Source organism: Hydra viridissima, unplaced genomic scaffold (assembly GCF_058129835.1).
Source record: "Hydra viridissima isolate aposymbiotic clone 2 unplaced genomic scaffold, HvirCarnegie_v1 scaffold_4, whole genome shotgun sequence".
Lineage (NCBI taxonomy): Eukaryota > Metazoa > Cnidaria > Hydrozoa > Anthoathecata > Hydridae > Hydra > Hydra viridissima.
In genome coordinates this window covers 13,038,810-13,061,357 of record NW_028324303.1, presented here as the reverse complement: position 1 = coordinate 13,061,357, position 22,548 = coordinate 13,038,810, and the positions used below count along the sequence as shown (strand labels likewise).

The 22,548-nt window shown below is 30.5% G+C and overlaps 2 protein-coding genes and 1 pseudogene across 3 annotated transcripts; 2 read left to right on the top strand and 1 right to left on the bottom strand.

Moving 5' to 3' along the window:
• Positions 1-1,675: 1,675 nt before the first annotated feature.
• LOC149889973 (uncharacterized) lies at positions 1,676-3,010 on the top strand. The gene has a single exon (XM_090083880.1). The coding sequence runs from the start codon at positions 1,734-1,736 to the stop codon at positions 2,871-2,873; it is 1,140 nt and encodes a 379-aa protein (XP_089940006.1). The 5' UTR covers positions 1,676-1,733; the 3' UTR covers positions 2,874-3,010.
• Positions 3,011-10,994: 7,984 nt separating this feature from the next.
• Positions 10,995-13,181, bottom strand: LOC145182473 (FMRFamide receptor-like). The gene is made up of 3 exons (XM_080057617.2): positions 13,041-13,181; positions 12,078-12,753; positions 10,995-11,583 (listed from the first exon to the last, which is right to left on the bottom strand). Exons 1-3 carry the CDS (start codon positions 13,044-13,046, stop codon positions 11,168-11,170), a joined length of 1,098 nt encoding a protein of 365 aa, XP_079913743.2. The 5' UTR covers positions 13,047-13,181; the 3' UTR covers positions 10,995-11,167.
• Positions 13,182-17,240: 4,059 nt separating this feature from the next.
• LOC149889972 (uncharacterized) lies at positions 17,241-19,915 on the top strand (annotated as a pseudogene). The gene is made up of 2 exons (XR_016451831.1): positions 17,241-18,234; positions 19,800-19,915. The product of XR_016451831.1 is annotated as an uncharacterized LOC149889972 (transcript).
• Positions 19,916-22,548: the final 2,633 nt, after the last annotated feature.

Below are 22,548 nucleotides of genomic sequence, written 5' to 3'. Positions count from 1 at the left end.
TATCTTTACTACATATGTGATATATATTATTTAAATAATAGTTATGTATATTTTTGTTATGTAAATGCTTATTTGTATAAAAATATATTGAATAATCGTTTTTATTTATTAAACAAAATCAAAATAAAAAAAAAATAAAAAAAAATAAAAAATACAAATTATAACAAAACAATTTTAGAAGAAACATCTGAGTTTTGAATACTTACAGAGTTCAGCTAAAAGTTTACGGAACATTTGTAAATTTGTTTTATCTCTCTTCAAACATTATAGGTATAAAAATGATTGGTTGTACACAGGGCTGTGGAGTCGGTAAGCTGCTGTTCCGACTCCGACTCCTTGATTTTATCATGGACCGACTCCGACTCCGACTCCTTCATAAGTAACCAATTTGTAACAACAAATAGTTGTTTGTTTTACTACAGTTATTTGTTTGTAACAACAAATAACTGTAGTAAAATGTTAACATTGGCTATTTCATCACTATGATACAAATAATCCAACCACTTAGTGCTTTAAACAATATTTATAAGAAAACAATTTCTGAACAAACAATTTTTCTGAACTCTTGTTATGAAACAAACTCTTATGCAGTCGCTAATAACATTATGAATTTGTCAAAATCATGTTTGAAATATTGTCAGTTGGACAATATTTCAAACATGAAAGAACTTGTTCTTCTTTAAGTTCATATTCTTTAAGAATCTTTTCTACTAAGACCTGGAGAAATTCGCTGGTGTGATTAGTTTTGGCGTCTTTTACTGTCAATGTCTTGGTAACTGCTTCATTTTTTCAAAAAAGAATTAAACATTGATTGCAAAATAGTTCACTCTGTTAAGAAACACAAAGCGTCCCTTGAGACATTCATTAAGTTCTTCTTTTTGTTTAACAGCTTCTTCAATCACTTATTTTCTAATAGTCTCTCTCTCCAGAGAAACAAAGTTAATTGAATACTTACAGTCTTTCTGTTTGTGGAGCAACTCTTTGGTGCTTGGTGGTGGCACGTCTAGCTTTCTACTAAGAATATGTAGCACAGTGCCAGACAATTTACGTCGGGAGTTGGTGGATCATGAAGTTATCTAGTTTAAGGGAAGGTAGAGGAGAGCGCAAGGGAGGTGATATATGATTCTCAGTGATAAGCAGCAAAATACCCTATTGCTTATCACTGTTTTAAAGGCCTAAAAATAACATGTCAAACTGCTTGTCCTCCAGTTGTTGCAAACTACAATTCCCATTGTGTCTGGATATCCTACAGCTTTCAGACCATCCTGGGACTTGTAGTTTTGTAACATCTATAAAATCCTTATGAAAATTATGAAACTTTGAAAGATTTTTTTTAAACCGGAGTCGGAGTCGGTACAATTTTTCCGACTCTGACTCCGACTCCAGCCAAAATGAGCTCCGACTCCGACTCCACGACTCCGACTCCGACTACACAGCCCTGGTTGTACACAGATACTGTAGATGCTTACACGCAGCATAGGACTAAAAGATGCATAAATTTTAAATGAAATTATTTTGAATTATATGATAACATACATAAAAGTATACGGTAAGGAGCAACTCTTTTGATACTTAAATATATAACTTAAAACATTCTTTACGATTTTTACGCTTTCAAATACTTTTTAGCAGTTCAGCCACCGTCTCGGTAGTCCAAAATTTACTATTTTGAGAACAATCGGTTTCAATCGAATTCTTTGAGGTTTCTGCTGACAGCGAGTTTCTTTGCCAAAATGTCCGCCTTTCGAAGTTTGCGTTTTGCTGCCTTCCAAGGGGTGAAAACCTTAAATAGCAATCGCGTCAATCAGAGGAAGTTTGTAGCACTAGCTTTATCTTCATTATCTCAAGTAAGATCAAAAAAAATGTGTCCTTTTTTAAACGAGCGAGTGAACCCAGTGAATAAATATGATTTAAGCGGTTTTAGTATTTTGACTTCGAATCAATCTGCCCTTCTATCCACTGCAAAACTTGACATTCTTCCAGAAGAGAGTCCTGAAAACGTGGAAGATGAAAAAGAATCTGTAAGAACTACGAAATGGCCGACCCCAAAGCTGAACCAGAGCGTTCAGCGGACTTTTAGTGGTCATCAAGTTTTTATTGGATCCAAATCATTTAAGTGTGACGAAAACTACTTACAAAAACTATTCTCTAAGTTTGGGCCAGTACGTAATGTTATTATACCCGAAAAAGAAAGGTATCTTTCTGAAAGTCATGTTGTAGATAATGAGTATCGATGGGGTTTTGTTTCTTTCACTACTAAAGAAGGTATGGAAAATGCTCTTAATGCAGGTTCAATTCAGTTAGATGATATTGGCAAAATTGAAATTAAACAGAAAAATAAGCGTGGTTTGGTACAAGAAGAATATAAGTGCACACTTATCATTAGAGATTTACCTCTCAGTATCTCAGTTACTGATATCAAGAATCTTTTTCAACCTTTAGGGGCTGTTTTTGTAAATTATGTTTACAATAGCACAACAAAAATTACTGGAAAGCCAGTTAGCTTTGCTTTTGTAGTATTTAAAAATGAAGAATGCATGTCTAAAGCACTTGAAGCTGAACATTCTATCAGCTCGTTTAAAGTTGTGGCAAAAAAACTGGCCCCTGGATCTAGAGTCCAACCTCGAGATCGTTGCTTTAAAGTTTGTTTGCAAGGCATTCCTTTTGCAGAAAGAACTGAAGAAGCCATTAGGAAATACTTTGTTGATGCTAGGAAAGTATATGTAATAACAGACAATGTTACAAAAGTGCCAAATGGTAATGCAATAGTAGAGTTAGCTTCCCAAGAAGCTGCTCTTGAGGCTGAGAAAAAAACCATTGAAATTGCTGGAAAGTTAATCACTGTAAAAGCTTTAGGCTGGTCTGAAAAATAATTTAATAAAAAGTCAAGCAAAAAAAATTTGTATTTTCATTTTAACTTTAAAGTAAGTGTATTACTTTAACATAAATTTTCTTTTAAAAGTTTTTCAGTTGAGTGTTTTAGTGTTGAGAAAAAAAATTCAATTAGATATGCTGCTCAGTGTTGTTATTAATTACAGGTTAAAAATCCAGACAAATTTTTTTTTCTAGACTGCATGTTTATATGAAATATTAAAAATCTCTCCAAACAAAGATTTATCTGCTATAGATAATTATGAAAATGATTAAAATAGTCTAGTGGGATACGCATGTTGTTATGTTTGGGTGGTGTTTATCTTTTTTTTTTTTTAAAAAAAAATAGGTCTTTTCAGATATTTTTGTTTATTTTTGATCTAATTTCTTCAAGTTTTGAGTTCATATCAGGTGTAATTACATCTTTTCCAGCTATTATGTATGAATGATCTCATTGCCAATTGGAAAATTTTTTTCATAAAATGAATATTATGATCCCTGATAAAAATGGAAACAAAAAAGTTGTTTGTAATTGAAGAGCACAGAGGAGAAAACAAATGTCACTTTTGTATTTTTTAAGAAACATATTTTTTAGTTTGAAAGTATCCTATTTTCCATTTTTAACTGCTCTTTACTGATGACATTAATGATTTTTCAATTTGTTTGCATAGTCAGATCAATATTTAGTAAGGGCAGAATATTTAGTAAGGGCAGAAGAAAAAAAAGAGGATAAGAATATTAAGATTTGTGACATCTGATTTTTCCCCTGTGGTCTTCGATTGTCATATCAGTCATATTAGTAATATGATGATGCAAAATAACATTAGTAATGTAATTAACTAAAATATAAAAATTAAGAATCGCTGATCGTTTTCAGTACTGATACACTGATAATTATAAAGAGGCCCCTCACACTGGCTAGACAAGGTATTTTTAGACGAAACAAACGTATAAAGAGTAGATAAGTAAAAAACAGTCATGAGCCTTTTTTTAAGAACACAACAACAAAAAAAACATTTGAGTATAGTTCAGCCCGAAGAATGCTCTTACTAAAGTATCCATAATGTTATTAAAATGAGTACTCTGAGAAATGGCTATTTCCCAAACTTGCTCTAGTAAATGTTATTGAAAACGAATATTTAATCAATTCATTTTTCAAGTCAGAAAAATTCAAGGAAATATCCTGGAGTCCTAGACTATCCGTAAATGCCCTAAATAACCATTATTTGAAAAAGAATTTTTTTTAACCTTATTTTCTTGATTTGATAAACCTCAGGAGTTGACACAGGGTTTATTGTACATTCGTCAATTATATTTTTCTTTTTTTTTTTCTTTTTCATGTACGATGAAGGAAACAGTAGTGTAATTAAGTTAATTGTAATTGTTAAAAAGTGAATAGGGGAACCTGTTGTACATATGACCACGTTGTACCTTTAGTCACTCCGTCCTGTTGGTCTACTATTATCATTTTGCAAAAACGTGAAGTGCCATTTGAAATATTAGTCCATGACGACTTTTTTTACCGTAAAATATTATGTTAAGGATAGATTGTATTGATCCACGAGGAATTATAAATTTTAGCTCTTAAAAAGTAAATAAACATGTTTATCTTATTTTGATAACAAAACTGTCATAAATAGTTGTTTGGTTAATGATGTTATTATTAGCATTAACCAACACCTTTTTTTTGTTATGGAAAAGTTTGTAAGATTATTTCTAACCCTAAATGGGGTTTGAGATGATAATTGTTAAAGAAACCCATCTCGTGTACCTTTGACCAGCGTAGGTCGTTGTACATTTGACTGGTTCATATTTCGCTTTGATTTTTTGCGAACTTTAAAAGGCCGCTTTTATGAAAATTTTCATCAAATTTATTAGATGGACTGTTTGTTATTGCTCTTATATGTAAAAATCAACGGAAAGCCTAAGTTGTAAGGGTTGATTTTTTGGATTCATTTTAGACAGCTTTTATTGCTTACAAAATGGTTACATAAGCTTTTATTAACATGTGGTTAGCCAGAAATTTCTTTATAACATATAACAAAGCTGTAATAGTCCAAATAATTCATGATTACTTATTAATGACATTATGGACAAAGGAACAACAAGTCTCGATCAAAGGTACAACATTCGTGACCTTTGACCTTTAGACTACTTTTTTAAAACGCTCAAAAATGATACTTTTTTGGTTGAATGAGAAAAAAGTCAAAGGTATAATTTTTGCGCAAAATATAAGAGAATAACAAACTTTGAATGGTTTAAATTGATTCAATAGTCTAGGAAAAAAAACGCCCAGAAGCAAAAAGTGCTCAGAGGTACAACAGGTCCCCCTGCCACAATCTTTTGGTACATTTACAAGGTTTGTTTGATTGAGAAAGTCATGATGAACAAATTCTATAGCATGTTTTTTATAGGGCAACTCCATGGAAGAAGTGATAATCAGCATGAAAATGAAAGTTGTAGCAAATGGTTTAAAATGTGAATTTTTTTTTATCATAATCATCAAATAAATGAGTTTTTAAAACGTTAATTACTTTAGAATATATCAAATGTATGGTTTATAAGCAGGCCCGCCGAGAGCCATAATTTTAGACGGTTCAAGAGATATTTTTGGGTCCTTTACCCATAACTCTAATATTTTAAACTATTACTGTATGCTTTTGCTGAATCAATTGTGGTTTAATTCCACATTGGTTTTTGAAATCGGCAATTGTTCACAATGAGGATGCAATCTTGTATTACAGTTTTATTTCTAGCTACAATTATTTCATTTACTAAAGAATGTTAATTTAAAGAATGATTATTAACCGTTTTGAATTATTGTTTTGCTTTTTTATGTAATTAGTTTTTCTTTCATTATTGGATTAAAGGATATTTCTGAAATAAAAATTCAGACTATTTGTTACGTTTCAACCATGTTCAATAATGCAATAATCAATCTCAACAAATATACAAGTACTAATAAAAACAGAATTTTAACAAAAAGTTTATTCCAAGAATAGTTCATTTAAAAAACAAAGGTGCTTTTCTTGCTTTTTTTGAAGCGAAATTTCGAACAACTTTGTCAAAATCAATTGACCTAGATATTGAAGATTCGAGACTCAACATTGCCAAATCCACTAACCGTCCTTGTAGCATTGTAGTTCTTAAAAAGTTTTTAATCGGTTTTAGTTTGCTGAATGAGCGTTCGGCGGATGCAACTGTAGCAGGAATTGTTAAGAATATTCTCAAGCATACACAAATATTTGGAAATAGGCCATGTAAATTAGTTCGACTAATCGAATTTAGGAGTTCAAAGGGGCTTAATTGATTCAATCCAAAATTTGCATAATGTATAGATTTTAACTGTTTTATTTCCATTACAATATCTTCGCTAACATCTGCTGAATACTCTTCACTTAATAATTTTGCTTTCATTTCCAATGTATCCAAATCAATATTGAGATAATTCCACATGAAGCTAAACTTATCTGAAATGCTCTGTGCTGTTTTGAATCTTACAGTAACACTATCTAATACCACATAGAAAACAAGTCTTCTAAAGAATGATTCCTCCATGGTCTCATCTTCATTTAAATCTGTAAACCCTTGATCCTCTGGCTAGCCAACAACTCTGGCTCTTTTGCGATTTGCACCACCACGTCCTCTTGATAGTTTATTATATTGTATAGTAAATTATAAGACTATAAATATGTGCTTTTTTCCTCATACTTTTATTCATTCAGTTGGGAAGGTAAAAACTTTCTTTTACAATAGATTTGTCAAAATAACTCGACTGATTCAAATAGATCAAAAAACAGCCTTTCAAATAAAATATACTTTAGTAATAGTTTATTATCAGCTCATTGAGAAATCATGGATGTTCGAGTGCATTTTAATTCCCGCTGTAATTTATAAATTCAATTCCTGTTTGTTTGCACTTGAATTTAAAGTTATTTTTGCATGGAATATTTAATAAAGCTCTAATGCTTTACATTATAACAAATTAATTATAAACTGCTTTAGATTTTTATAAAGAATGTCAAAGTTATTAACAGTAGAACATTGCTCCCGAGTTGATTATGACGGTGGGAAAAGCATGATGTCCCGCCGTGATGATCTTAATTTTGTATTTTTTATGTCATGAAACATATGTATGTTGTATACTGATTTTTTTATTGTCTTAATTTTCATTTTTACCCAATTCCATATGTGATTGATTACTTTTATATTCTAACTAATTGTGCAGTTCTTATAGAACTTTTTTTTTTTTTTTTGTAGTTAACCTTTGTGCTTACAGTGACTTTTCGTATTCATAGTACACAAGTATAACGCTTTTCTACAGATGCTTAACGCACACAAAGTTGCCCAGAAGAAATATTGTGAAGGGAAAGCTGAATATTGTATTCGGGATAATGAACGACGGCGAAATGCTCGAAAGAACATGACAGAGGAGGAAAAAGAGAAAGACAGACAGCTTGATCGTGAAAAAAAGTGGAGGAAAGTGGTACAGAATGAGGCAGAAGCTTCGAATATTTCGACCTAAGCTATGGGAAAGGCAATCACCCGTGTAGAGCATGCATTCCCAGGTTCTGATACGACTAAGAAAGTTGTCATTTCAAAGTTGTATGAGAAGTACTGTCCCTTGCCTGGGGCAAGGGACAGTACTTCTCATACAACTTTGTTGTCAGGTGTGCAGAGTCTGTGCCCTAAATTCCCCTCTGACCTTCCTGCTACGTTTGTCTGTAATGATAATGTGACTGCTTGAATGCTTGGTGAAGGTGAGGCATGTGGTCTTCGGCTGTTTGATGCTATTTCGGGGGGATTGTTATCATGCATGGAAGAAAAAGTGCTGGAGAAGGAGGTGACCTATTTGCAGTCTTGAAGAGCAAATAAAGTTGCATGCACCCTCAAGAACGTTCTAGGCATCCTGTCTGTGATGAAAGAGAAATTCTCTTATTACTTGCGTCACACTCTAGTGAAATGTCGACAGAGCCATCACTTCATCTTATGCTGGACCAATTTGCATCTCATCCAAGGCGTAGCATAGTTCAGGCCAGTAACTGTAGTCATTATTTTAACTATCAAAACTTGCTTGTAAGAGTTTTTGTCAATTAAGTATACTACTTGAAATTTTGATGAATTTAACCCTTTAACAACGACATGGGAAAATAAGCATTTAAGACCTTAGTTACTATTGTGAAACCGATTTATTTTTTCATGCTGATTATTTTGAATGACCTAATTTGGTGAAAAAATGTTCAATTTCCATAGTCTAACGTTCTATTCTCTATATTGTTAAGTGCAGCGAACATTTTAAAGTTTGGTTGCTATGATCTCATATGATGCCAGCCGGCGTTAATGGGTTAAAGTTTACCATTATTTGTTTTGTAAATTCATTACATTCAAATGAACTGCAGTGAGAATTTCCAAGTGATGGAGCAGGATGAGATCCAGGCAGCACACTGGCTCAATTTCCAAATTTCCATCTTCACTGTCGTAGCCTAGTGTGGGAGTGAGACACGATTGTTTGCCTTCGTCATGGATGATATCGTGCATGGAAAAGACGCCGTACCCAATTTTCTATACAAACTGGTTGACTTTCTTGCCCTAAAGGACAAGTCTTAGGTTCTTTACAGATGGGACAGTTTCATTTTTATCACCGCATTCTCCCAACTGTCATGCGTTCTGGGGGTTCCTATAACCTAGAACTAATTTGCTACTGGTCATGGCAAAGGGGGAGTTGATGGGATGAGGGGATGTGAAAAGGAAGATGTGGAGTGAGGTTCTTTCGCGGAAGGTCCTTGTTCATAGTATGGCAGATTTTGTGAACGTTTTAGCTTCCAAAGAAATGAAGAAGGAGGGGGTTCTGTTTCTCTTACGATCCATCCCAAACTACTCCTACAGTTAAAGTTCCGCAAATTCAGTCCATCCATCAGGTGAAAAGTTTGATTTTTTTGAAACTCATAAGATTTTTTGTAACAATGTATTTAAAATAACAAATTGTGTCCCTATTTACTGCACTTGTCTGCAGGTTTTCTATGATCCAAATGGTAAAGTGGAGACCACTGTGTGTAATTTAGAGGATTGTGTTCTGGGAGAGGCAGGTATTGAGGATCGAGGTCATATTCCACCAGCTATATAGAATTATGTGGTGGAGGTGGCTAATGATAATCACGATGCAGAGGAGGCAGCTATCAAGAATGGCACTCATCTGGTGGAGGTAGTTATCGAGATTCGCATTCCAGTGGTGACCAATCCAGTGGACTCCAACATGGCTCCCATCAGTACCACAATCATTCCACCATCACATTTTGGCCAGGAGATGAAGGTTAGCTACAGGAAAGATTCTCTTATCTCATTTACCTTTTGCTTTCTCCCCTTAAAATTAGGGTATAATCCACACCTTATTTGATAAAGCTCAAGATTTCACTGCCTTAACAAAATTTTTTTGCGCTCAATTTTGTTTTAACACATTTAAAATGTTCAAAATTAATTTTATTATCTTCAGGAAACCTCTTCCTCCATCAATTCCAAGTTTGACTGTTTTATTATGTTACAGATTTTATACCAACAAATAGTGGAGTTTCTGATTAAGACAATAATAGTGTGTTTGTCTATTACTATATTCGGCAAGTATATTATTGTTTTTACATTTATTACATAGGCCCAGTGGGTTTCTTATATCACTTTCTCCTGGATCCTTTGAATATTTAATGATCTTGAGGATTTATGAGTACAAAAGTATCAAACCTTTTTTCTGTTTGTTTCATGACCTTTTGAAAAATTTAAAAGACTAGTAACATATGTTGCATTTATGTATTTGAATTATAAATTGAATTTTAAAGTTATTTAAAAAACTTTATCTTTATTTTTTTTTCTAGTTTAGGCGACATTTAAAATCTGCACATTCTAACGGATTTATAATCATATATCAATTAGTTCCGGGGGTCAAATTACTTTATGGGAGCTATGGGAACTGTGAAATTACAAAGTTTGCATGATATAAATTATTGTGATTTCTATTATTGTTATTTTCCTTAAAATATGGAGTTGAAAGACTTGAAGTAATAATATATTATATATATTTATATATAATATATATTATATATATATATATATATATATATATATTATATATATTTATATATAATATATATTATATATATTTATATATATATATATATATTATATATATTTAGAGATTTTTGCTGTTTGAAATCATTTTAAAACTATGATTTGTTACGCATTTTTAGTGAAAACTGCTTTAAATAGGATGTTAATTGCTAACTTGGTAAACTAGTCATTTTTGCGACAACGTTAAAAAGGTTCACAGTCCGTTTACTTTTGTGAAACTCCAGTTCAATGGGTTTTTTTTTATGATGATACGGCTCATCAATCCGAAATTGAAGTTTTTGTAAAGTTTTTTTTTTTAATTCAGTTTAAGTGTTCCAACAAAACAAAAAGTTTTACTGTTTTTTACGTAGAAGCACATTCTTCATTTCCTTAGTTTCATTTTTTAAAAATCTTTCGCCGATTGTATTTCATTGACCTAGTATACGCGACACAAACTGCTTGTGAGCTATTGAAATCCTAATATTCTTTTTTTAATTTTTGGTCAAAGTCTTCTTAAAAAATGATCGTAAGTTGACAGCTTCTCTCTTTAACCAATCTCTCTTATACATGTTGGCAAGTGATTATTATTTCAATACAATTAAGGCCAACCTGGTTCATATTTTCCATAGACTTTCTATTTTATCAATGAAATAAAAAAAATAAGGTAATCTAAAATATTGCTACGGTAAATAGAGAAATACAGCACGGTAAAAATTCCAACGGTAAATTCCTTGCAGCGGTAAATAGAGAAATTCCTGCTTTGTATAAAATGTGTTAATTAAGTTTCTAGGTACTTAACACCATTTTTTCATGATTACTTTTTTGTTTTTAAAATCATCAGTAAGATTAGTTTCATCAAAGCTCCATATGTGTTAAGACGGTAAATCAGAATGTAGAACGAAAAGGAATCAAGTTTTTCTGAATTACAACATTTATGAAAGCTTGATCCATTTTCTCAAACTTTTGGATATCTTTCTCTACTTTTAGGAAAGTAACATATTGTTTAAGATTGAACAAAGAGACAGTTATTGCTTTTATTTACATTATAGTTATTATTCTTTATCTTATTTTTGTTAAATAACCAAATTACGAATATGCTAATTACAATAATTATATAAACTTTTAATCAAAAAAAAAATTGCGTTCTTAAAAAATGTTACATTAATATTTTAAAAATTTACAGTCGTAAAAAAGCTTTATTTTACAGATTGCTTGTTTCAGAATTTTCAAGTATCAAAGTGTTTTTTGTTGTTGATACATTACCAGATGTTGAACTGCGATCTCTTGAAAATGATCCACTCATCTTTCTCGCCATTAAAAACTTGCAACAAAACATCTTCACAAGTTCTTTCTTAAACATGCTTCCCGTCATGCAATATAAAAGGCAGTTTAAGGAAGAGTTTATGATAACGCCCATTTTTCCAAAAGCGAAATTTTTATCTACAATTTCCCATGTACCTGAATGTTCTTCGTCTTTCCCGTACTTTTCCATCCAAAAGCATTGCGTAACACATTGCCAAGCAAGTAAAACCAGAAAAGTGAACGTAATAACCAATAGGGTGCGTGTCATCTGCTCTTCGCGGTTTTGTAGTTTTGACTTTTTTGAAGATTTTGTCTCTTTAAAAATAATAATTTTATGAATAAATACAAAAATAGCTAATATAATTCATTGTTATATTTTAGAACAAAATTTAAAACAGTTTTAAAATAATAGGCCGGGCGAATAAAAATGAGCAATTGCTTTTACTCAGTAATTGGTCAGCTTTACGTGAATAAAAACTTCAGGAGTTTTTCTCATATTTTTATTCACGTAAACTTAAGCAATTTACTCATTAACTGATCAACTTTAAGTGAATAAAAACTAAAGCAAAGTTGTTGAAGTTTTTATTCATGTAAAGCTGACCAATTACTGAGTAAAAGCAATTGCTCATTTTTATTCACCCGGCCTATTCTTTTTAAAAGTATATTGATTGTTTTTTTAGATAGGATTTATTTTTTGAAGTTCAGATATTTTATAAATGATTACGAAATACACGAAAGAATAAATCTTAAATAAAATTTTATCGCACCATTCAGTCGTAGTGTAAAAATAACAACCAAAACTCGTTTACCGTATTTAAAACTGTTGTTTATGGATTTCGTATTTTCTTTTCGTTTTGAAAGTTTGTAAAGAATAATTGAATTCAAAACTGCAATAGAAAGCCATGGTGCTAAAACTAAAAAAATGCAATGGAGCCAAAATTCATAATCCTTAGATTGTTTGCTCTCTCCGTAAACCGTTTCTGTTACTTTCCATTTTTCACCATTTACTTCCTTTGGTTTGTAATTGAAAAAGTGTGGAATGTTGATAAGAAGAGAAAACACAAGAAAACAAGAAATACCCAAGTACGTGCGCTTTGGGGTATACAACATTCGGACTTTCACGGGAAGAATGATCATAAAAAATCGATTTAGCGTCACACCAACTACCAACCAGATACTAGCAATTAAAAAAATAAAGAAAAACGGAAATGCAATCCAGCTATAAAACACTGCATAGGAGTAAGATTCCTCTTTCAATGAAGGAAACATTGCAGGTAAAGTGTCATGGAGCAGAAAAAAAACAAGTAACCCACTATCGCATGCTCCTAAAGCTATGAGATAAATCCCTGTCGATCTGTTTTGGCGCAGCTTTAGGTTAATCAATCTTCTCCAAATGAAAATTGAAATAAAATTGCCGATTAATCCAAGTATTGATATTGTAATGCCGATAGGAACACTGAACAACCAGTGTAAGTATTTAGCGCTCTAAAAGAGATATAACAGCTGAAAAAAACAACACACCAAGCTTATCAATGGGGTTTTCGACTGTTCTTATTACTCTGTCAGTTAGTCTCTTCATAAAAAGCACCAACATTTGGTAAAGTCAGACTTAGTGAGACGAGGAAACCTTAATGGCGCAGCCTAAAATATTTAAAATTTTTCGATTTTGTAAAAATCCAAATCTTGTTTTGGAAAGAATGTAAAAGTCTGTTTTCACCCTTAAAAGTATTTTGCCTCCTATCTATTCTTGGATTTAGACAAAAAAAACTTACCACCATTTTGTCTCCAAAAGAAAGATTTTTTAACTTTTATATTTTCAAACGTATTCAAATTTTGAAATCAGAAATGATCCTAAAGCTTTTTCTCCATTGAATTTATTTACTGTTTTATTAAGAACAAGATGTAACTTGAAAACTTTGTTTGCTAAACCAATTTTAATGGTAAATTTTAAAATCCGATTTGTGTCAACATTTAGACTAAAATAAAAAGAGGTTGGGTCAGGGGTGTTTGGTCATTTTATCACAAGTGTTAAAGCTTAATAAAATAAATGGGTACGTTTTGAAGACGCTGATAAGTGAACATTTTGAAGACGCTAATAAGTGAACGATTTGAAGACACTGATAAGTGAACGTTTCGAAGACGCTGAAAAGTGAACGAAGAAATCTTGTAAACGCTCATTTGTTCAGGTTAAAGTACAAAAATATAAAATTTTTCTAAAACAACGGGGGATTTGTATTTGATATATTAACAGTCCATATAATCTAAAAAAATTTCATTATATAGCAATAATTTTTATTGCAACTTATGGAATGTCTGTACATTTATTTTCATTACGCTGATAGTTTATTAAGAGTTAAGTGCCCATACTTGCAAATGGATGTGCTGAGGTTTCTAGAATAATAATTTACTTCTTTACTTCTTTAAGAATTCATTATATATTATTATCTTTTTGTGAAATTCAATAGAATGGGTAGAGCAAAAAAGAGAAAATCCGAGTTGACAAGTTGCACCACAAGACAAACCTTTGAATTGGTACTTTTTAAGCAATCATTTACGTCACTCAATTAATGCTTTGGCAAAGTTAAACAAAGGAATTGAACGTAACATTTAGCTAACACAAGAAATTGCGTCTCTTGAACAAGACGTAACTCATAATGATTACGTATTTATAAAAATAACACCACTAATCTTAGAAATATGTCATAGCTCGCAAGCACTTTTACAAAATGTGTTACACAACATAGTGAACCTAAAGTTTCTCTAAGAATATTACAATTTACTAGTAAACTACAACTCTTAAATTCATTTCTCAAAAACGATAGCTTTTGAGTCGCTTAAGTTGTTAAAATACCTCGATATATTTTAACGAATACCTTGTTCATACTAATGATAAAACGCTTATCCGTATTTTAGCGTGAATAGTATTCGTTAAAATTGATTTGCTTCAAGCCATATATATGTGTATATATATATATATATATATATATATATATATATATATATATATATATATATATATATATATATATATATATATATATATACATATATATATATATATATATATATACACATATTAGAGGAAGTTTTGACCTACTCTTCGGTCCAGTAGTTTTTGGCACTGGGGAAGGGAAGGGTAGCTTGCCTCCTCGCTTTTCCCTACGCAACAAAACCTAAGCCTTTTTTTCCCAAAAAAGTTTCTTCGGCAAAAAAAAAACGAAATAAAAGTAAAAAGAATTCAAAGAAAAATTCTATATTTAGTTTGACCTGTGAAAAACGTTTTGTAAAGTTCCTGTTTATAGTTTTGCTTTTTTCATAAGCTTTGTAAAAAAATTTTTTTTTACAGAGCCTCTAAATACACCTGTAATGTGTTAATAGGACTGACGCCGGGAAGTTCAACAGATCTGAACATTTTTCGCGGTGCTTTACATGTAATATAAAGAGCTTATATTTTGTTTTATCCAAAAATCTGTTTCATACTTAATAAAACTATTTACAAAATGTATATATATATACGTATGTATACGGGTATATATGTTTATATATTGCTTATTGTATACATATATATGGCCATTTCAAGTTGTATTATTTTCAAATACAAAATCTCATGAGAGTAAGAGTGCTCAATATTTTGTATAAGTAGAGCAATATAAATATATATAAATGTATATAAATATATATAAATATATATAAATATATATAAATATATATAAATATATATAAATATATATAAATATATATAAATATATATAAATATATATAAATATATATAAATATATATAAATATATATAAATATATATAAATATATATAAATATATATAAATATATATAAATATATATAAATATATATAAATATATATAAATATATATAAATATATATAAATATATAAAAATATATATAAATATATATAAATATATAAAAATATATATAAATATATATAAATATATATAAATATATAAAAATATATATAAATATATATAAATATATATAAATATAAAACGAAGAAACAACAACTATGTATGGTACTTAAAGTTTCAAGCCTTAGGACAAACATAAACCATCAGATACAATAAATAAAATAAGTATTTCATGGCCGATGATTGCCGTAAGACATGAAACTTACCATACATAATTGTTGTTTCTTCGTTTTATATATACGAAGATAAAATGGTACAATTGTTGGTTTCAGCTTATAATATGTATCATATATATATAACTTATATATATGATATATATTTACTTGTAGTTAATGTAAATCATTTTCTTAAATAAAATTAAACATTTGTTTACGGTATGAAATTACTTTTTTTTAAATGGGCGTGTTATTTTTAAAACAAATAATTTTTTTTTTAAAAACGAAGATAACTTTGCTCAGCTAATGACAGAGTAAGGTCAATGCAGAGATTCAACTAATTTTAATTGAACTCCAAACATAAACTACGAAAGTATCGAAGCTAATATTATTAACGTTCATAATATGTTCAGAAAAATATTTGTAACTCTAAAGAATATTGGAATATTTAATTTGTATCGCTTAATTCGTAACTCTGCTCAATTGTGCAATTCGTAGCTGTGGCGAATTGCGCAATTAAGCAGAGTTACGAATTAAGCGATAAATGGTGTTTTGCAACAGAATTTCAAGTTATGGCTTGTAATATAAGTTTATATACAATAAACAAATATAGTTAGTTTACTGTGCCAACAATAACAACAACTACACTGTTTTCAAATACCTGAATTGTAAAACTTTTAAAAGAAATCTTAAATTGGTTTAGTGTTAAATTTTGTATCCAATTTTTCCAAGAATTATTTCCAAATTTATTTTCTTTTATTTTTAAGTCAAAAAACTTTTCTATAAACATAAATTTTTTTTTTTTTTTTTGAATTATTTGATAATAAAACGTCAGTTGGCAATCTTAGAATTTTTCTTTTCTAAGATCTTTCGAGGCAAACATTTAAGGAATCAATCAACGTTTTTTATACAGATTCAGAATATTACGTTTATTTATTTAGTTCCTAAAACGTTCCGCACCAATTAACATGAAATTTATTTGCATTAATCACAATCAAAGCGAGTTTAAATAAACTTAAGTGAAAGGTATCTATCAGTTTTGCATTTCTGATGTTGTTCTTCCGTTAAAATTTGAACACAAATGTTAATAGTTTGAATATTTAGAATAGAAATTTGTCCGAATTTCAATGCGTTGTAGAGGGCTTCAGAGCTTTAGAGTCATTTTATCTTTAGAGAAATTATACCCCATCATCTTCTGATAAATATCTTCTTTAAGCATTTCATTTAAAAACTAGGTTTCCAGCCAGGCATTTGAGATAGTATTTCCGATGACGTCCCAGCTAGCCTATACAGAATTAACCGGGGATCTGGTATGGTTATGATTCGGGTTATGGCACCGGGAGTCAGACGGGAAATGTACGGTTTTCTCGGGTGCTAACGCCACTTATCGACTGTATTAGACTTAACCTCATGCGCGAAGTTTGAAATCGTCATTTTGTTGTGTGAAAGTTTTTGCCATATTTTGTTGATAATATTTCTTTTACGCTTTAAAGTTGTTTCTTTTTCAAATCGTTATTTATAGTTTTTTGCATATATTTTTTCAAACAATTTGTTAAAGTTATCCGTTTTTAAATTACGATTGTCGGATAAGAACAATTTTTTTTTACTGTTTGATTACAGTGAACTCTTTTTGAAGATAATTTTTTTATTAATAGTATTTTAGGCATTGTTTTTTCATTGTAATGTTTTGGTTATGTTTGCAATAACTGTTTATCGATAATTCTACGTGACTTTTGTAAATTGATTGAAATGTAAAGTTGAAAACACTGGTTCTGAGTTGTCTGAATGAGATGCTGTAATTACACTACGCGCGGAAGCAATTACAAAGAGTGGACAATGTGCAGTTTCCTGAAAATCCAATAACCATAGTTTGAGCGGTATTTTTATGGACATATTTAAGTTGATTTCTAAAGTGTAAATCAAAGGCGAATTTTCTGTGGAGGGGAGTTTTTTATGAGAAGAGAAAATGTAAAGTTGAAACATTGTGTTCACTGCAAGAAAGCAACATAAGTGACCTTACTATGAGTTCAGACAGAACAAAACGAAGAAAAACTGCTGCTGAAATAGCGAGAATTGTGAAGAAATGTCATGCAATGTATCCGAGTCTCTGAGTAAAATTTTAGTGTTAAATTCTTCTAGTTCTGTAAGTAGTTGTCAATCATGTCCAATTTTCAACAAAACTTTGTTACCCGAGTCTTCTTCTAAAACTCCCAAAAATTTATGCAGGTCGAATGCTGGTAACAATCTAAATTTACCTTTTGCTAACTCGATCTTTAGTTTAGAAGAATCTAGTAATAACATCGAATGGAAAGCTTGTTTGCATGATGATTTACACAAAAATGTTATTGATGGCAACAACTGCGTAGCAAAAGTGAATGAAAGTGTATCAGATGAATTAAAGCAATGGACGAGTGCATTTAACATATCTCATAGTGCTGCAAATAGTTTGCTTCAGAACTTGCAAAAATCAAGTTTAGATTTGCCTAAAGATGCTAGAACACTTCTTAGAACTGATCGAAACGTTATTACTGCTTCTGTAGCTGGTGGTGAATATTTTTATACAGGATTAAAAAACTGGTTATCTTTGCTCCTAAATAAATCTTCAATTTCATTTGATATTACACAGCTTGCAATTCACATAAATAATGATAGTATTCCTTTATTTAACAGCTCAAACATTTCTCTCTGGCCAATTCTTGGTTCGATTGTAGAATTTGAAGGTAGCAATGTCTTTTCTAATGCTTGCCAGTAATGGTGGAGGCAGCTTGACACAATTTATCAAGCAAAACATGGCCTATTTAATGACATCTAAGCAAACGCGATAGTGTAACTTGACTGGCCAACGAAGCTACATTAAATTTTGAGCACTGCCACACTTTCAGATTTTGTTTAGTAAGTATTCACTTCAAGTTTGTATGTCCACATTTAACAGCAACATTAATCTTGAGTTATTTAGATCACAACATTTAACCCAGAAAAGTGATACTTGCTAAATGGTGTAATAATAATAATTTAACATATAGGGTAAAGGAAGGTATGTTCGTGATATATGTAATTTCGTGATATTTCGCTCGGCATTTGTAGCGAACATACCTATTAGTCAAAAACATCGAAATTGGGTCAAATGATACCCCGGGGTACTACTGTCGATTCACAAATAGTCGTTGGGTGCGTGTGATACGTCAATTGTTTACTATCAGTTTGTACATTCTTTAGCATTATTTAACGTGCGTTCAGCACATTTGTTTGGAGTACTTGTCCAACATTTTTATTTCCAGACTTGTGTTTTAAGGTAAGTAAATTATTTTTATTAAATATTAAACTAGAAAAGATGCTTGATTTAATGGTAAAACTTTTGTTTTTTTATTAACTTCCTATAACTTATGATTCCTTATCGCAGTTACACATTTTCTTAACGTTTTCACCTCAAATGAATTTACATTTTTAATCATGTTTCTTTTATTAAATATAATGACATTAAAAATTGTTTTAAGCACGATATAACTATATAGTTAAATGATAATAATATCTTTCTCTATACGAATCTGCAAATATTTTTGCAGTAAAGCCTATCACGAAATTACCTACTATCACGAAATTGTGATTGTGATTGCGTTGTGATCAAAGGATTCTATTCCTGTATGTTCTAAAAAAAGTAAAAAAAATAAAAATGCTTCAAAAGATGATGATTGGGAGTGCGGTGTTTGTAAAAAAAGTTACAACAGTGATGTAAAAAAAAAAAAATGGAAAAAAATGGGTGCAGTGTTCCTATTGTTTAGTACCTTATCATGAGAGTTGTCAAACATATGAGGACATTGGTGAAGTATTTATGTGTGATACATGTTGTCAACAAGAATGTGATTTAGAAAAATAAGTTAATCAGATATAAGTATGGTTAATATTATAGTTATTATATTAAGAGTTTTTTGTAGGTCTGTTATTTTATTTTCTAAGCTACCTATGTTAAAAGTATATTTTTTTTATATATAAATATAAAGTAATGAAAGTATTATTATAATTTTGTTAACTTATAAGCCTGACTATATTTATATTTTATGAACTTAAAGTCTGATTGAATAGTTATGAATTCAAAACAAGTGTTGATATTTTTTGTTATATTATACCAGATGTTATACTTAATTAATAAAGAAAAATTTAAATATTATTGTGTATTCACGAAATTACCTAACCACTATCACGAAATTAAATATCATATCACAAAATTACCTAACTTTTCTCAATGACTTTTGAGCTTTTATAAAAACTTATCAAAGGACTTAAAATCCCAAAACTGCATAGATTCTAGTAACTTTACTCTATGTACATCAAACAATTAAAGTAATTAAGTAAAATTACTGAAATTGACTTTGTAATTACACATCTAGTTAATTTATCACGAACATACCTTCCTTTACCCTATACTGTGGCATCAACCTAATTGTTTTATATGTATTTAGGTACTGCTAAACAAAAGTTTGCCACTTAGGACACAACCAAGGAGATGCTTGAGAAGGAATTTTCTACGCGGTTTGGATATTCACTGGACCGTGTGGAAGAATGCAACAGAAGCCAATGATGTAATACAAGTTCCTGATGATGCAGTTACAAATGTTACACAGTGAACAATGTTTTGTGATCTAGCATCAGTTAAGAGCTTACAAACTGTTTGCCATGGTCTAAGTTATGATTGATTGAACATAGTACACAACGTGATCTGTTTTTCAAGCACTGTATACATTATACTGGTTTGTCCAGCCTGTAAAGATATTTTGCCTTACAGTACACAGGATCTGATTTCAAATACTCTTATTTGTTTTTTTCAGTTATGCTCGTTGAAAAGTTTAGTTAACTAATTGTTATTACCTGTAAGCCTTCATGTATATTTCTTGGTATATTTTCAATCAGTTATGACTTGCAGTGATGCAGTATTGCAACTTGCATCATTTCTATGCTATATGATAGTATTGGTGCATTTTTTGAAAACTTAATACTTTACGACTTGTAATTGCTTTTTTTTTTTAAATAGACTCTTGCATATGGTTAAACGCTTATCAGTTTTAGCAATTATTTTTGGCAGTGTTATTGGTTCCATTAACAAAATGCATTTTATGTGCCAGCAATATACACTGTGACCATTTTCTATAGGCGCATGTGGATTATGTCTTAAAAATGTACTTAACTTTATTTTTATAGTGTATTTCAATAAATTATAAATAAAGTATTAAAAAATAATGAAAATTATCAAAAATTAATGTTAAATTTGAAAAAAGGTCAATCATAAATGAATTAAATTCAAAAGATAGCTGACTATTTTCTATAGACGCAGTTCACATTTTTTAACAAAACTATCCAAAAAAATGTTTTTATCATATTTTTAGTACTCGAATGGACCTCCTTTGCGCTCAATTACTTGATAAATTCGTTTTGGCATACTTCCCACCAAGTTTTCCAGCACTTTCGGCTCCATATCCTCCCAGCATTCTGATACCGCTACTTTTAGCACTGCCACAGAGTTATATTGCTTCTGGTCAGCATAGATACGTCTTACAATGATTCCCCAGATGTTTTCAACAGGATTCAAATCTGTACTGCAAGCAGGCGATCACATTTGCTCGATTTTTTTAGCTTCAAACCAAGCTTTAGTCTCGTTACTTGTGTGAATGCTGGCGTTATCTTGTTGAAAAACAAACTTTTTGCGTCGATATTTGTTTTGAAATGGAATCAAACATAATTTTAGCACATCAATATATTATGAACTTTTCATTTTGCAAGATGTAAATGCTAAATTTAACTTTCCTGTTGCAAAAAACCCAAGCCAAACCATCAAAGATCCACCACCAAAATTCCTTGTCGAAAAATATTTGGGTTCTCTCCTCAAATCACGCCAGTAGCCACTAAAACCATCAGGCCCATCAAGAGTAAACTTTTTCTCGTTCGAAGAAATCACCTGGTATTGAAAACAAAAATATTCAGCTATTTAGACATCTCACGTATTTATGAGAATTTAATCTAAAATTTCTTACTTGTTCCCAATCGCGTGCCATGTTTTCGCGGGCGAATTCAATCCGTTTCTATTTGTGAACGGGCTTCAAATTTGGTGCTTTATTCATTTTTGATCGTACAATGTGTGGGCTGTCTTTAAGAACTTTCCTAATTGTCTTCTTGCAAACATTTAAACCCAAATCTGACTTAATTGTTTTCAAACTTTTTGATGAATTTGATGCGAGTTGAACAATTCTGCGTTTTTCACGGTCTGAAACCATAGATTTCTTTGGTTTCCTCTTGATTGTTGCATATTATTATTATTATTATTATTATTATTAGTATTATTATTATTATTATTATTATTATTATTATTATTATTATTATTATTATTATTATTATTATTATTATTATTATTATTATTATTATTATTATTATTATTATTATTATTATTATTATTATTGTTATTATTATAACAATAGTCCCGTCTGAATCCCTCGGACAAAAACCGGCGGGATCCGGCTGGGTTACCCGTACGGACCCCGGTCGGGACCCAACAGGGTACCCTGTAAGCTGGCTAGCTGAGCGTATTTCATTTAGAAATCAGACCACAAATGACTGTTGAATTCTATTATTGTGCAGAGATAATAACTTACAGAATCTCACATTTATTCAACCTAGATTTTCAACAATATTTAAATTACAGAATCTCACATTTATTCAACCTAGATTTTCAACAATATTTAAATTTTTTGTTTGTAGAACAACTTATAAAGTTTTACCACATCGTCACATTGTCACACATCATCTAAGACATCGGATTAAAAAAGTCTAATACATGTTTATGAACCTATCAAAAATATGATGCTGGCAGCTAATATGGTGAGGTTGATAAAAAACTCCATGGATCCATCTAATATTTAGAGCTGTTTCATCACTTTTGATTATCTTCAAATATTTTTAACCATTCGCTACTTTTTACATCTGATTTAAAAACGCCTGTATGTAAAGGGGTTAGGTTTGGTTTTTGTTTTCTCTTTGAGAATTTAGGAACAGCTTTGACGGTCAGTCACTCTCCATAGCTGGTGGTTAGTTACTTTCGATAGCTTTATCATTTTTACTTGCTTTATTATTTTTCAATTTACAAGAATGCATATAGTTTTAATGAATGATATTTAGGTACGTCTTATGTTAAAGTATGTCCATTTCATACACATTGATTGT

Bases quoted from the DNA above. Each gene is read 5' to 3' on its own strand.
- LOC149889973 (XM_090083880.1), top strand. From the start codon at position 1,734: ATGTCCGCCTTTCGAAGTTTGCGTTTTGCTGCCTTCCAAGGGGTGAAA.
- LOC145182473 (XM_080057617.2), bottom strand. The intron at 11,584-12,077 runs GTAAACGAGTTT...TTATTTTTAAAG, and splicing joins AAACAACAGTTTTAAATACG to AGACAAAATCTTCAAAAAAG.